A 13,876-nucleotide genomic window follows, 5' to 3' on the forward strand; every position below is an offset into this window, starting at 1 on the left:
TGACCTTGTTGTTTCTCTGGTGCATCATATGCCCAAGCTTGTACAGTTTTTAAAGCTCATCAGTCAGTCTTCCTTGATTGTTCTTCACCTCTCACATAAAGAAAATATCTGAAAGAGGTTTTTTTCCCCATTATATTTTATCTTAAAACCTGTGACACCTGAGAAATGAAATCAGTCAGACATAAGAAGCACCATCTGTCCAAGTTAGTTAGAACTCTCAGCAAGTCAGAGATTTTTAAAATCCAGCAGCTCCATCAGCATATCTTTTCTTACACAGCACCTTTACTTGGTGAACAAACTTTCACCTTGTCGTTTCCTGATGTTCAGGCTGCAGCGATTGTTGATATCAGTGCTGTAATGCAGTGCAGGCCTGACCTCTCTGACGGCACGGCAGGGATCAACAGTCAGGCTTTTCTAGTATTAAACTCACACTTTCTGTAGAAACTAAGCTTCAACAATCAACCCTTGAAATTGAAGTCAGTGCTGAAGTACCTTAAAGTGCAGTAGCACTGAGGGTCACTGGGTCATGGCTCCAAAAAACTCCTATAGAACGCCATTCAAAAAGAACTTCTTTCAAGACATACCATGTCAATGCATTTTTTCTGCAGGTCACTTTAATGTCATCAGCTAAATTCACTCCCTTTGATGTGAGTTCTGGAGGTTCTGCTGAATATAATCCCACAAGTAAGTAGATATTAGGTATGTTTCGGGACAGTGGCTGATTTTATTTACATGTTTGGCCTGCTGTGATTGACAGCTTGAATCATATTGACAGGCTGATTCACCAGTGAACTTATGAGATGAATCCTCATTGTTTCAATTCAGCTGTAATATATTATCTGTTATCTTCTCAATATGTGTTGGTGGAGTTTCCACTGCTAATTTTTGCTCTTTGTCAGCTTGTTTCAGCCACTTTTAGGTTCACTTTAATTATAACTTGCTCTTTTTAAAATGGCCTTCAAGAAATTCTATTTTCCAGATCTCTTTGAGTAAGTTCTTCATTTTCTTAATGGTTTTGAGTTTTAATATAATTTCTATTCAATTTATCTTCAAGTAGAATGTGCATAATAGACTTTATTGAACATTAAGAACATATGGGCATTCATGCATGTATCAGTTTCCAAATATGCTGGTGGACACAGTATAGGCATTCTTGTACAATTTAAGATTATTATATGCGATGCATCTTGTCTGTTGCTATATTAATGATGCTGTACATGTTGGTTATGTGCTCCATTCATGTTATTCCTCCACACTGTCACTGACAGGTAGAAACACTGTCCTTTATCTGATTCAGAGCTGCAGGGTTTCAACACGGCGCCTTTGGCAGCATGCCCACCTTATATCACATGGGTATTTTTAGCATGAGTGGCCCCAGCACGAATCAAAGCCGCACCCGCGCAGTAAAATGAAGTAATTAATTATATTTTGTAAATGTTAGAGCTCATAGCTTGCCGTAAACCCATAAATGTTGTCTTCAGTTTGCATTTGCATTATGCTTTTTCTTCCTCTTTTTTTTTTCTTTTTTCTTTTTTTTGTTTTTGGCAGTAGATACCTCACTTCCATGTGTTTATACAAATAAATTGCAGGTGATCTACAGGCTGCTTTTGCGTCATTCTTTTAATCAGGACGAAAGACATAAGTGCAAAAGGCCTGTTCTCGGCTGTGTTTTTGTGACGTGAAACACTAAGTCAGCAGACAGACAATTCATCAGTATTCATTTTAATAAGCACCGGTTTTGTTGTGTCAATATTTGCCAATTTTTCTTTGTCGTTTATGTAGACAAAAACAATAAATATTCATATTGTTGACTCTATGGTGATGAGCATTTTTCACTATTTTTTGACATCTGCAGCCAGAAAAAGTGTAAAGAAGAAATGAATCTGCAGATAAATTGATAATGAGAAACAAGTTTAGTTTACATAAATAGCAGCTCCAGGTGCACTCCCCATCTGTTCCCCTGAGCTTTTCAAACTTTTTACAACAATTTCCTTATTTACTGGGCTGTCATGTAACATATATTGTGATAAAGTTTATGTAATTTTTTTCAAAGTTTATTCTGCTTTGCGTTCATCATAAATCAACACAGATCACAGCAACAGATCAACATTAAAATGATGGCCGTGACACCTTCAAAACTAACGTGCTGCTCCTACAAGACGGGCAATATTTCTGGGCAGCAGAAGCAAAAGAATGTGTGTGTGTGTATGTAGGCGTGTGTGTGTGTGTGTGAAGGGGGTGATGTATGTACAGGGGGTTACATAGGGCTACTCTCTCCCCCCCCCGAGTGAGGAGGGCCGGCTTCTTTCTCAGGCCATGTTCTGTGACAAGAGAGTCTGGGTGTCATCTGACAGATGAAAATAGTGTGTGTGAAATGGACACCGTGCTAACACGCAGCCAGGCTAACCACTCTGCAGTTTAATGGTTTTACAACACTGTGCGAGCAGTGCTAGGCCGTCGAAACCGTGTGTGTATGTGTGTGGGTGTGTATGTGTGTGTGTGTGTGTGTGTGTGTGTTATATACCCCTTCTGTGCAATTAAACATCTCAGCAGTGTACTGGCATTCTTTAATCAGTGTGTGTGGCGTTCTTGTATGTTTAAGTGCTTCAGAGAGCACCAAGCGTTCTCATATCAGTGTGTGTGCGTTTGTGTATGAATGTGTGTGTGTGTCTCTTTCCTCCTCTTGGCTGGCCTGTCTCCTCATGTTTGGACATATGTTGAGTTTTATTTCACTGAGACATCAATCCTGCTGGCCAGCTGTTAGGACAGCTGCTCTCTCTGTGCCTCTCTTGCTCTATTTCTCTCTATCATTTGCTCTGCCTCTATCTCTCTCTATTTTTCTTCTATCTGCCGGTTTCTGTTGATCTACCTCTCACTCTTCTTTTTTTCTTTAATATATCTGTGTTTTTATATCTTTTTCTGTCAATTTTTTCTCATCTGTATTATTTATTCCTGTGCTCATCAGTCTTGCTCTTCAACGCATTTTCTTTCTTTCTTTCTTTCTTTCTTTCTTTCTTTCTTTCTTTCTTTCTTTCTTTCTTTCTTTCTTTCTTTCTTTCTCCCCTCGCTCTCTGATGCTGTGGGGTCTGCAGCTGAAGTTGCACCACTGACATAAATTTGGAAGTGCCAAGTGTAGCTGTCAGCCTCCATTTACACACATTCAGTAGTGAAGTGAAGACACGAAATGGTTTTTTCAGCTGCGGGTGTGTTACACAAACATCAGGCGCCCACTAGAACATTGGCCTTTGTTATTTTTAACTTTAGCTAATTTTTCAGATTAATGTTTTTTTCTCTTTACCTTGGCATCTGCCTGCACACTCCTGAGCTCAAGGTTGCTGAGCTCTGGCACAGTTTCATTTGTGTGTGTGTGTGTGTGTGTGTGTGTGTGTGTGTGACAGAGTGAAAGAGACACTTTATGTCAGGTGAATTATTAGGGAACTTGTGAAATGTTATTAAATATAAAATGTGCAGTACATACTGCACGTCTAAAATCTGGTGTTACTGTCCCTTTAGCTTTCACAGTCTGCAGTCTAGCAGGTACATTACATGTAGATAATGGCTACACGATCAATATTCCATGGAATGATAAGCATTTTTTTACTATTTTCAGGCTCATTTTATTGTTCCATGATTCCGAACCAAGCTTTTCTATAACGTGACTTTGAAATATTGTTGCGTGAAAACACCTAATCACCTACTGTGCACACACACAAGTGAAAGGTTTCACTGACGAAACACACTTTCTGATTTTGGAACTTGTCCTAATAAACTTTGAAATCACTGTAATTCGAGAAATTAATTAATTAATTAATTAAAGCCTGTGTTTGCAACATAAATTAAATGAACTATTGTGCTTACGCTGTCATGTGCTTTTATCATATACTGAGAAAAAAAATGACAGGAGCTCTCACAAGGAAACAGAGAAATGAGAAGACAGAAAGAGGTAGTAGAGAGAAAGTCAATCTTAGTAGAAGACTGTGGCACACTGTGTATTTCTTGGCAGCGACTGTTTGAGGCTGTTGATTCTTGCCTGCCGCACACGCACACACACACACACGCACACACACACGCAGTAAAACACACAGTAAGTTGCCTGTGGCTCATGTAAAACACCCAAAACACTGTCTCTTGGCAGGTTGGCGTGGGGACAGGTGATAAAAGTGTGTTTACCCTAAACAGCTCGCTGGCTGCCTCAGCGCTGATTTACTATGACTGTGTCCCTGAATCCACTTCTTATCTCCTTCACCTTCCTTCTGTCTCTCCTTAACCTAATTTTATCGCTCGTTGAACCCGTACGTTTTTCTCTCCTGAAACTGAATGGCTTACAAACAGTTAAGAACAGAAACTGATCTCAGTGTTAGACGGGAAGAAAAAACTTTATGTCCAATAATGCTAATGTCTCTTTCATTCAAGGAAATAAAGCAGTATTTGGAATAGCATCTCTGCATATATATATCAGTACTTATATATTAATAGAATTTTGTGAAGGATTTCTCACTTTTTACTTCTCCTCTTTTCTCTTTAATGTCCTTTTCATTACCTATTTCTTTTCCCTTTCATTTCGTTCGTTTAAGTTTGAGATGAAGCAAGTATCTTCCGCATCCTCAGGACTGTCGTTGTCTGTCCTCCATCCCACCTTTCCCATGCTTCTGCCCCGTTTTTCTTTCCATGTGACCATCCATGCTCCCTCTCCCTCTTCTTCTTAACTCATCTATCTTCCACATTTCTCCTTCACATGACGAAGGAGCCGGTGTTCGGACGGCAAAGAATTTTTATCCACCCTCCTATCTAAACAGCACTTGATCCCTGACTCGTTTGCGGCGACAGATAGAGAGCCATCTAGGGTAAAACATCTCCCTCTCAACCCCTCTCTTCTTTTCTTCTTTCGCTTCCCATCCCCCCACTGTCTCCTCATCTGATCTGTTTATCGGTACAAGGGGTGTAAATTGTGCATCAGAGTACACACATGCTTGACTTACGCAGATGTGTCTTGAAGTTACAGGTTGTATTTTCGTCTCTAAGTGCTCCCATAAATTGCGCTCCGTGATTTTGTTTGATACAAGGCCCGATGAACGACTGCATATCGGCGTCTTTGGGTCTTGTGATGAGAAAAATACCCCTCTTATCCTGACCAGGTCCTAGAGCTTCTTCACTTTACTGATCCTAAATATCGTCTATTAAATGGAAAGTACACAAAATACACATCCAGCAGAGCAACTTGTCCAGAAAATCTATTCATTCATTGTCCTGAGGGTGTGGAAACTGTCTTGATTACATTACTTCACTAAAATGTGGACCACTTGTCTGGAAGTACCCCCTGTTTTTTTCTCTCAAATATGGGAAATCACCATCCAAAATGACATTAATTTTTAAATAGTTTCTTGTTATGTAGCTGTCTGCCAGCCTCCCTCACTGCCATTGTCCCCCTCGTTGTTTACATTGATCCCATGTGATCTGGATGGCTGCATTAGCTTATTTACAACAATCATAATCCGACTGTAAACATGCAGGGCTTTAATGGACTCAATGAGGAAGTTGTGCTCAGTCGGCGGACGGCATCTCATGACCACACAATGGGCCCATACGCACAAACTAAACATTAAGCCATTCACAATAGACCATGTGCCCTTATGAATGACTATAGCGCCTTTTGTCAGGATAAAAGCACCACAAATGAGCTATTGTCTGACTTAACCATTCTAAATCAGGCAAGCCCTCAGGGGCATGTTTTCCACACAGCACCCAAGAATGTCTCCTTTTTGTGTGTGTGCGTGTTTTTTTTTGATGTCCTTGGTGACTGAGGCTTCGGCATGGGGCCCTGCGTGACCATGACACCATCTGTGGTGCGTTCGCTGGCATGAAAACCAGAGTGTACATGCAAACTCAGAAGGTTGAAGGAGTGAGTGAATGTGTACAGTATGCACAAGGAAAGCAGGTATGGTGAATGTGGCAGAAGGAGTATTAGATTTTAAAGCGTTAATCCTTAAGATCAGTCCTGGCTGATTTGACATCACCTGTGCTTGCTAGTAACTGACATGCAACAAAAGAGCGGCTCATATTATCGGCATGCAGCACACGTAAACAAACCATGGATAAAGGGGATTCATTGTGTCACCTTGGGTGGTCTTCATGACCTTGTGTTATCTGACAAAGTAAAAGTGAGAACTGTGTATATGCACTGGATCTCACGCCAACATGTTCTCTTAGTTTTCACCTCTGTTAATGCACAAAGGTGTTGTGGTTAGTCTTCTAACAAGTAGTGTGGAAATTAAACAATAGCAATTTTTGGGTCCAAATCTAATCAAACAGAGAATGAATAAACGCAAGGCAAATAAGCAAAAATTAAAGTAAAGAAAAATGCTGCCCACTGGGTGCAAACACCAGTGTCCTGTGCAAAAGATCCTGTGTTTGTGTTTGGGTTAACATGAAATGATCCTTGTCATTTGGATTTCATGATTAGTAGAAAAACTGACTTTCAATTGGAAACAGAAAACAAACAGCAGGCCCTTGTTGTCATGGCAACACTACTAAACACGTGGTTATGGTTATCCAACAGTGATGGTTAAAAGTAACCGTGGCCACTGGTTTGCCACAGCAACAGCATTCTCCTGCCTTAAGTCCAGTGTTTTGTTGACCCTCCATCCACCCCGGCCTCCACCCCGCACAGACTTAGTGACTCTAACACTACAACTCCTCGCTGCCTCTGTCGCTATCGCAATCGTAGTCACTGCAGCCACTAGGGGGCGGGAGCTGTCACGATGATAGATAACTGTGGGGCGTAATGAGATGCTTGCTATGTTTTGGTTTTTTAAGAGGACAGTCTCCATTATACACTATGTGCACGAATCATTTCCTGTGACTTAGGCATGTGTCTAGATGTGTACTCCAATCCTACACAGGAAAGGCAGGAACACTATTGAGCACTAAAATGTTCATTTTTATTTTTTACTTGCTGTACTTTCTAACATATGTATACACTTAATGTTCATTTCTGAACATTGCTGACCATATAAACTGTAATTTAATATAAAAAAAAGTATATGTGAATGTAAAAAATCGCTGTTTACAAGTAAAAAGGCACAAAAAATAAAAGTACAAATTGTGTAGCATAAAAGTAGACCATATGAATTTAAATTTTATTATATGGTTTAAGTATTACAGTGTTGATGTATAACTGTAAGAAGCATTGTGGTGTTGTAGCTGGCAGAGGTTGAGCTTTATAAACAACTGGGTAGCTTAATGTATAACAATACCTTATATTCATATGTTTTGTATGTAAAATTATAATCTGGAAATAAATGGTAATGATACCTCGCAAATAACTGAAGTGGAGTTAAAACTACCTGCATGTAACATAAAATAAATGAACTTAGTTAAAGTTATTTGCTGATACCTGACAGCTTTAAACTTTACTCTGTACTTACTTGTGAGTCTTTCATAGACAGGTAACACACAACACTCTGACTAAACATGTGCAGATGTCTGTCTCTCTTTCTGTTTGTCTCTCTGCTTCCTGTCTAGTGAAAAATTGAAAAGTTCTCATTGTTTAAGTAAAGTTCACAGTAGGACTCCAATTGAACAAATGGGACTTTATGAATCTTATGAGACCACGTGTCTGTGATGTCTATTATCCTGAGGCTATGAGACACATTGTGAGAAAGAAGACAGCCACAAATAGGACCCCATCTCTGAACAATGCAGACATTCTCATTTGGTCAGCTGAATGGCTGCTGCATTTTTTATTTTTTTTTTGGGGGGGGGGAAGCAGGAGGAAATAGTTCCTTGTTGTCCTGGTAAGAAATCTAACAATTCTTAGGAATGTGTTGTGTGTCTTTCTTCCCACTGTCTCCTCTGTGAAACTGTCCACTTACTCCTGGTGTGTCACAGTTAATTGAAGCCAATCAGGCATCTTTAGAGACACCAGTAGTATTATCTGAACAGGTAATACATGCACATTGTGAGAATTTTGTGAAAGTGACTGTTATCTGTGACTTTTTTTTTGTAGAACCGTCTTGCATGGAGAGGCTCCTCTCCAAGGATTGGAAGGAGCGTGTTGACCGCCTGAACGCCAACGAGCTGCTGGGGGAAGTGAAAGGTAAGAGTCAGACAGAAAACATCCAAATCAAGGTCAGAATCCATGTGCGATTACAACTAAATCTACTTTCTCATTCACATAGTCAGATGTTAAGGTTTAGTGAAGGCAAACAAACCCTGCTCCTGCTTCAGTGTGGCCTTTTGCAATGATTTACACAACAACTCGTACTGTTTGTGGATTGTTGGAGGGAAGGAGAGGGAAAGAAAGGAGGAAAGAGAGAAAGAAAGACAAAAGCTCCCTTTTCTTACACTCTGTACCTTTTTGAAATCTGCAGATCCTCAGCATTTGTGGAACCTCTGCTTTTGTGCTTTGGTTCACCCAAAGATGAACCGTGTTATAAAACGAGCAAATGGTGTGTGTACAAGAAAAAAGACACGGTTTTGCAAAACTAAATTCAAGGGTAAGAAATGGTCAAATAAGCTATAATTCTCTTCTCAGTGTGTATACTTTCAGCATGTTTCTGCATATGAAAGCAACAGAGTAAACGGTCAGCCGGCCTACCTGTCGAGGAGTGAAGGCAGCTTTAAACACTACCGGTTGTAATTGTGTCTTTGATTAAAGGGTGTGTATGAGAGGCGAGGCTGCACATGCTCCAATATTTTTTGTCCGCATCAGCAAATAGCATCTATGAAGCTATAAATTGCACCGAGGGAAATGTCTTCCCGGCCTGCTCTGGTATTCACAAGTGAAAATGGCAGCATTGTGAGGGAATCGTGCGTTCAAATTTCACACAGAAGCAAATGAGATGCATATCAGCATTTGTAATGAATAAAAACATTCATATTTTCCATCTTATTCTTTCATGTCTTGTGATACATTGTACCTGTTTAACATTGGATTATTTAGATATCAAAGACAATAAATACAGTATAAATTCATGATATTGTATTTATTAACAAATATGTATTTTGTTTTTTATGGGAGAAAAAAATGCTGCGTTGATTTTCAATATTAAAAATACGTAGAATTGATTAGTGTTGTTTTTAAAAAAAAAAAAAAACTGATTTACTTTTACAATTATCTTTAAGTTGTCAACCAGTTCATTTCCATTTTGTAATTACTTTATTTTGACTCAATATAGTCTATACATATTTTGAGCTGCTGTTGTCACAGGAGAACTTTGTGTGACATAATATATCACAGCAGCTAATGCATCGAGCAATCTGGTTAGTCCAGTAAATGACAGAAAAAACACAATGTCATTCTGATGTCGCTTCAGTCTTATTGCATAACACTTACTAGAGTGATATATTTGGTAGTTTTTTGTGACAATTACTGGCTAAGTTCACAGCCCAAAACACAGAAGGGCAATTCCTTCAGTTTTTAAATGTTGTCAGTCTCGTCAAAGCCTGTTTAGACTAGCTGAATGAAAGACAATTAATAGATCGTGATGGAAAGCATGTGACTTTGAAAAACTGATGTATTGGCAGAGAGATTTGCTTTTTGTCATGGTGCTGCACTGGATTCTGTTTTGTGCCGTAACATTAGTCGTTAACGTCTGTGCAGTCGAACTGCTCTCAGTGAGAGAAACTGTTTGTGATCGTCTCCTGCTGAAATGGCAAGTATTTCCTCTGTGGAAAGTGGAGAAAAAAAGGGACTATAGAGAGCCTTCTGCAGCAGAACAGCAGACATTGACTTTTACTGTGGGACAGATATCTGAGTCTTTCTTTCAAACTTTAAACGGGGGTCTGAGTTTTCTCTTCAGTCTGATCGAGAGCATAAGGAAACTGCAAAAAAAACAACAACAAACAAACAAAAAAAAACCCAGACAAACAAAAAACAACAGCAAACAACACTGTAAAGGACACTTGCTGTCCTGGGGCAAGCCTCTTCAGGCTGTCCAGATTTAGCCTTTGTCATTCTGTCACACATGTCTTAATATCTTAACATACCACGTCACGTGTGGAGGCAGCTCCATGGAAAATAAATATTGGAGGAAAGGTACTGCCCAAATTACATCTGATTTAACAATAATAAGCAAATATTGTTCATTAATATATAGGGATATGTGTAAAAACTGAATTTCTGAACATGTTGGTAAAGTGTTCACCGACAAGGTATTTTTTTTGTTTTCAGCAAAGATTTTCAACATCCACTTGTCTTGACAGCAGCATTAATAAACTTTATTTGATTAGACACTGGCAGAATTTGCCAAAATTGACTCGAGGCATAACACTTTAATAAACACTTAACAAATCTTTCACTAATCTTAAGAATTTTGTTGTGTAAGCCTGATATAGACGGAGGTCTGAATGAAGGGTCTCTGTAGTGAAACTTGTGACTTAAATGTGCAGTGGCTGAGGGGAACACGATATAGAAATATGTCCTTCCTGGACAAGAAAGCTCTTCAAAATGATGATTTAATGGACAACCATAATAACTTACATTAAAGGTTCACGTTTTACTAGACACTTTCATTCTTTATTTTTATGGTGGTAAACTGCTTCGTGCATCAGTGTTGCAGGTAATTCAATTTAGCTAACTTTAGTTGAAATTACTTTTTCTTTCATTTGTGTACAAGGAAACTTTATGATCTAGGTAATTACATTTTGTCTGCAATTCAGTGGCAGCATGACAACAGCATGCCTATCCTATACATACAGCAAGGTTGGACTGTGAACTATATCGATTTCTTGTGTGTTAGTTGAAGACACCAATAAACATGAATAAATATAGCATGCACAAGTACATGCCTGCACATAAACGATCACTTACACACATGCACACAGATGCCTCTGTTCGTCCAGCTGTGTCCTGTCTAAAGAAACGCTCTGATTGAATTGAAGCGTTTTATTTCTCAATGGTTGAAATGAAGCCCGGTCTGGCTGACCTAAATACACAAAGACAACTGTTGCTCTGTGTCTCCTCACACAACAACCTGAACCTATTTGTTCAGTTGCAGTTATTTTTAGGGTGAAGAAAACTGATGACCTCCTTTTATTCACTGGAACATTCATTACTGTACACTTCAACCTGAAATACATTGTATGTTTATGTCTATTTTATTTAATGCATCCAAGAAAGAATAATAAACAGACATACTTTTTTACCTACACTGTGCCTCCCTGTTGCACATATAGGCATCTGGGACTATGCATGAAATAAGTACATTTACTATTGAGCTCTAGCAGGGAAGATGGTTGACACATTTTAAAAACTCCTCCAATGAAAATCAAGTTTTTTCTAAAATGTTATCATGCTCATTTGGATTTTTTTTATATGCTGGGAAGACACCCTATAAGTGAAAGAAGCAGTAAGTTCCATGGATTCCAGAAATGTAAATGTTTTTGCAGCATGTTTTTTTTTTTTACTATCATTATTTTGTGTTTTTTTTAAAAATTGGGTTTGATATTTAATAAGTGATGGCAGTGATGCAGCTGTAAAACATTTACAATAAACACAAATATACAATTAAATGTTAAAATTATAGAAATAAAAGGCGGACAACAAAGTCATCCTCTACTGTAAATGATCAAACTGTCTGAAACCATTGCACACTGTAACAAAATGGTGCTTGAAGCAAAGAAAAAAAAAACATCTGCACACCTCTCCCCTCTGCAAATTGGGCGTTTACATCAGAAATAAGTATGTGCTTGTTTGAATCTTTTTTTCATCTTCACACCTCTTGTTAAAGGGTTTCAAGCATACTTGTTTTTTTGACATTTGGGCTTTTTTTTTTTTTTTAGAATTTCTGGCATTCACGTTTTGATTTTTTCATGCAAAGTCAGAATGCTCATAGGAACAGATGGATGGAAAGTGCCTGATTATACTGTCAGATGCATGAGCTGGCACATCTGGCAGCAATAATCACATTCACATTCAAGAGTCACTTTAATCAGGCATCTTACTCATTGGAATCTTTTATTTTTATATATACATATGTTGCTGTCTGTCTGGAGAAGTGAGCTGTTTGTCTACAGTGAGTCCGAATGTGTGCAGATCAGATGCGATATCTTTGTACCCTGCTGCCCCGACGAGATCGTGGGCACATGTTTTGACAAAAGGCAGTGACGTGGTTTGTTTTGGGGTCAAGTGTCAGCATGTTTGTTGTGGTGTGACAGTGAGGAGAGGGTTTAGTCATCCAGAGCGCTGCTGGGAGGTTGGTGCAGAGCCGCCATGGTGGTGAAACACGATGGTTTGGCAGAAGCTCAAAGCAGTCGGAGGCATCAATATGTTAGACTGAGGTGTGATACTGTGAGTGGGTGATGGCTTGTGCGCATTTTTATGTGTGGTTTTTGTGTTTGAATGTGTGTGTATTTAAAGGGAAGTGGCTGAGACACAACTTTGTCATACAGTGTGTGACTTTATAGCCAGTAATTCGCTTACTAAATAAATAACAATGAAAAATACACATTTTCATACATTTAAACATCCATCTATCCCTAAGCTTACAAGCAACGGGAGCAAGTTAATGATATATGTATTATTATGTAACTTTAATAATAGTTTTTTAATAAGAGGAGACGTTTAAAACACAACACTACAATTTGATTATATTTTTTGCCTTTTTTACTACATGCTCTGTTGTAGCAATTGTCTTATTTTATTTCTGATAATAACACCTAATACCAAAATGGAAGCTTAATCTGTGCAGAGGAAATATGAGCAGTAACACTCACAAACCTCTCGTGCAGAGTGAAGTGTTGTGGTCCAGAGGCAGATCATCCCCATCATCCAGACAGAATGAGAAAACAGTTAATAGCTCTCTGTTTTGGCTGCTGCCCTCAGCAGGTGTTGGGAATAATCCTGATGGATGGAAAACGGAAACGTCTGAGATGATTATTGGTGCCAGGAGTGTTGAAGGAATGCAAGGCGTAGAGTTTGGAATGCACAACCCGTAATCCACAAAGATGAATCATAGAGCTGTAATCGCAGTTGTTGCGATTACACAATAGGCTTTACTTCACTGCAAGGAATGTAGAGGAATAGGAAGACGTCTGTGTGTGTGTGTGTTTTAAGACATGGCAGGATTATGAAGTATCCATCAGTGTTGCAAGACTGAATTGGCCAAAGAGAGTTAGCGAGTAAGGGAAAAAAAGGGAAAAAAGAAAAGAAGGGTGGAGAAGAATAGTGTAGTGATAACAGCAGAGGGGAAGAGAAAGGAGGCAATGAAGAGAGGAAGAGGGAGGAGATGGGGGAGAGGTCAGGAGAGATGATGAGAAAAGAGAGGAGGAGAAATGGGGAACTGATGAGTGAAAGAAGGATGCAAGATGGGAGTGAGAAAAAGAAAAGATGAAAGAGAAGAAGAAGATGAGATGGAAGGAGACAGAGGGAGAGAAAGAAAAAGAAAAAGAAAAAGGCCAAAAAAGTAAAGAAATAAAGCAAATATAAGTGAGAGGAGAGGAGAGGAGAGGAGAGGAGAGGAGAGGAGAGGAGAGGAGAGACCACAGGGAGAATCTGGACTTGGAAGTGGAGTAACTGATGGGGAGGTCTTCTGGGGAAAACCGAAAAAAAGAAAGAAAGAATGAAAGCAAGAAAAAAAAGGGACAAGAAGAGGAGAATGTTGCCTTTGATACAGGGGTGCTGAGGGGTAATTTCTGTGAGTGTGTGTGTGTGTGTGTGTGTGTGTGTGTGGGAGGGGGGGCAGTCTGGGGTACAATAGGGGCCTGACAGGACTACAATGGAGACTCTGTTAGTATGCAGGTAGTGTTGGGGCCACCCTGCAATCTCCCTACATGGCCCCAGGGCAAGACCTTACACACAGACCGACACAGACACACATGCACATACAGAAGCAAGAACTTCTAAATGAGATAAACTTCAGTGTGGATATGTGCGAGT

At 39.3% G+C, this 13,876-nt stretch overlaps 1 protein-coding gene across 1 annotated transcript in view; it reads left to right on the forward strand.

Moving 5' to 3' along the window:
* Window positions 1–13,876, forward strand: part of LOC103366544 (SRY-box transcription factor 6) — a 107,768-nt gene that overhangs the window by 51,015 nt on the left and 42,877 nt on the right. Inside the window, exon 5 of the mRNA XM_008294317.1 lies at window positions 8,006–8,095. Within this exon, the coding sequence (XP_008292539.1) occupies window positions 8,006–8,095 (90 nt within the window). The remainder of the gene's footprint in view (window positions 1–8,005; window positions 8,096–13,876) is intronic.

Source organism: Stegastes partitus, unplaced genomic scaffold, assembly GCF_000690725.1.
Source record: "Stegastes partitus isolate 25-593 unplaced genomic scaffold, Stegastes_partitus-1.0.2 Scaffold21, whole genome shotgun sequence".
Taxonomy (NCBI): domain Eukaryota; kingdom Metazoa; phylum Chordata; class Actinopteri; family Pomacentridae; genus Stegastes; species Stegastes partitus.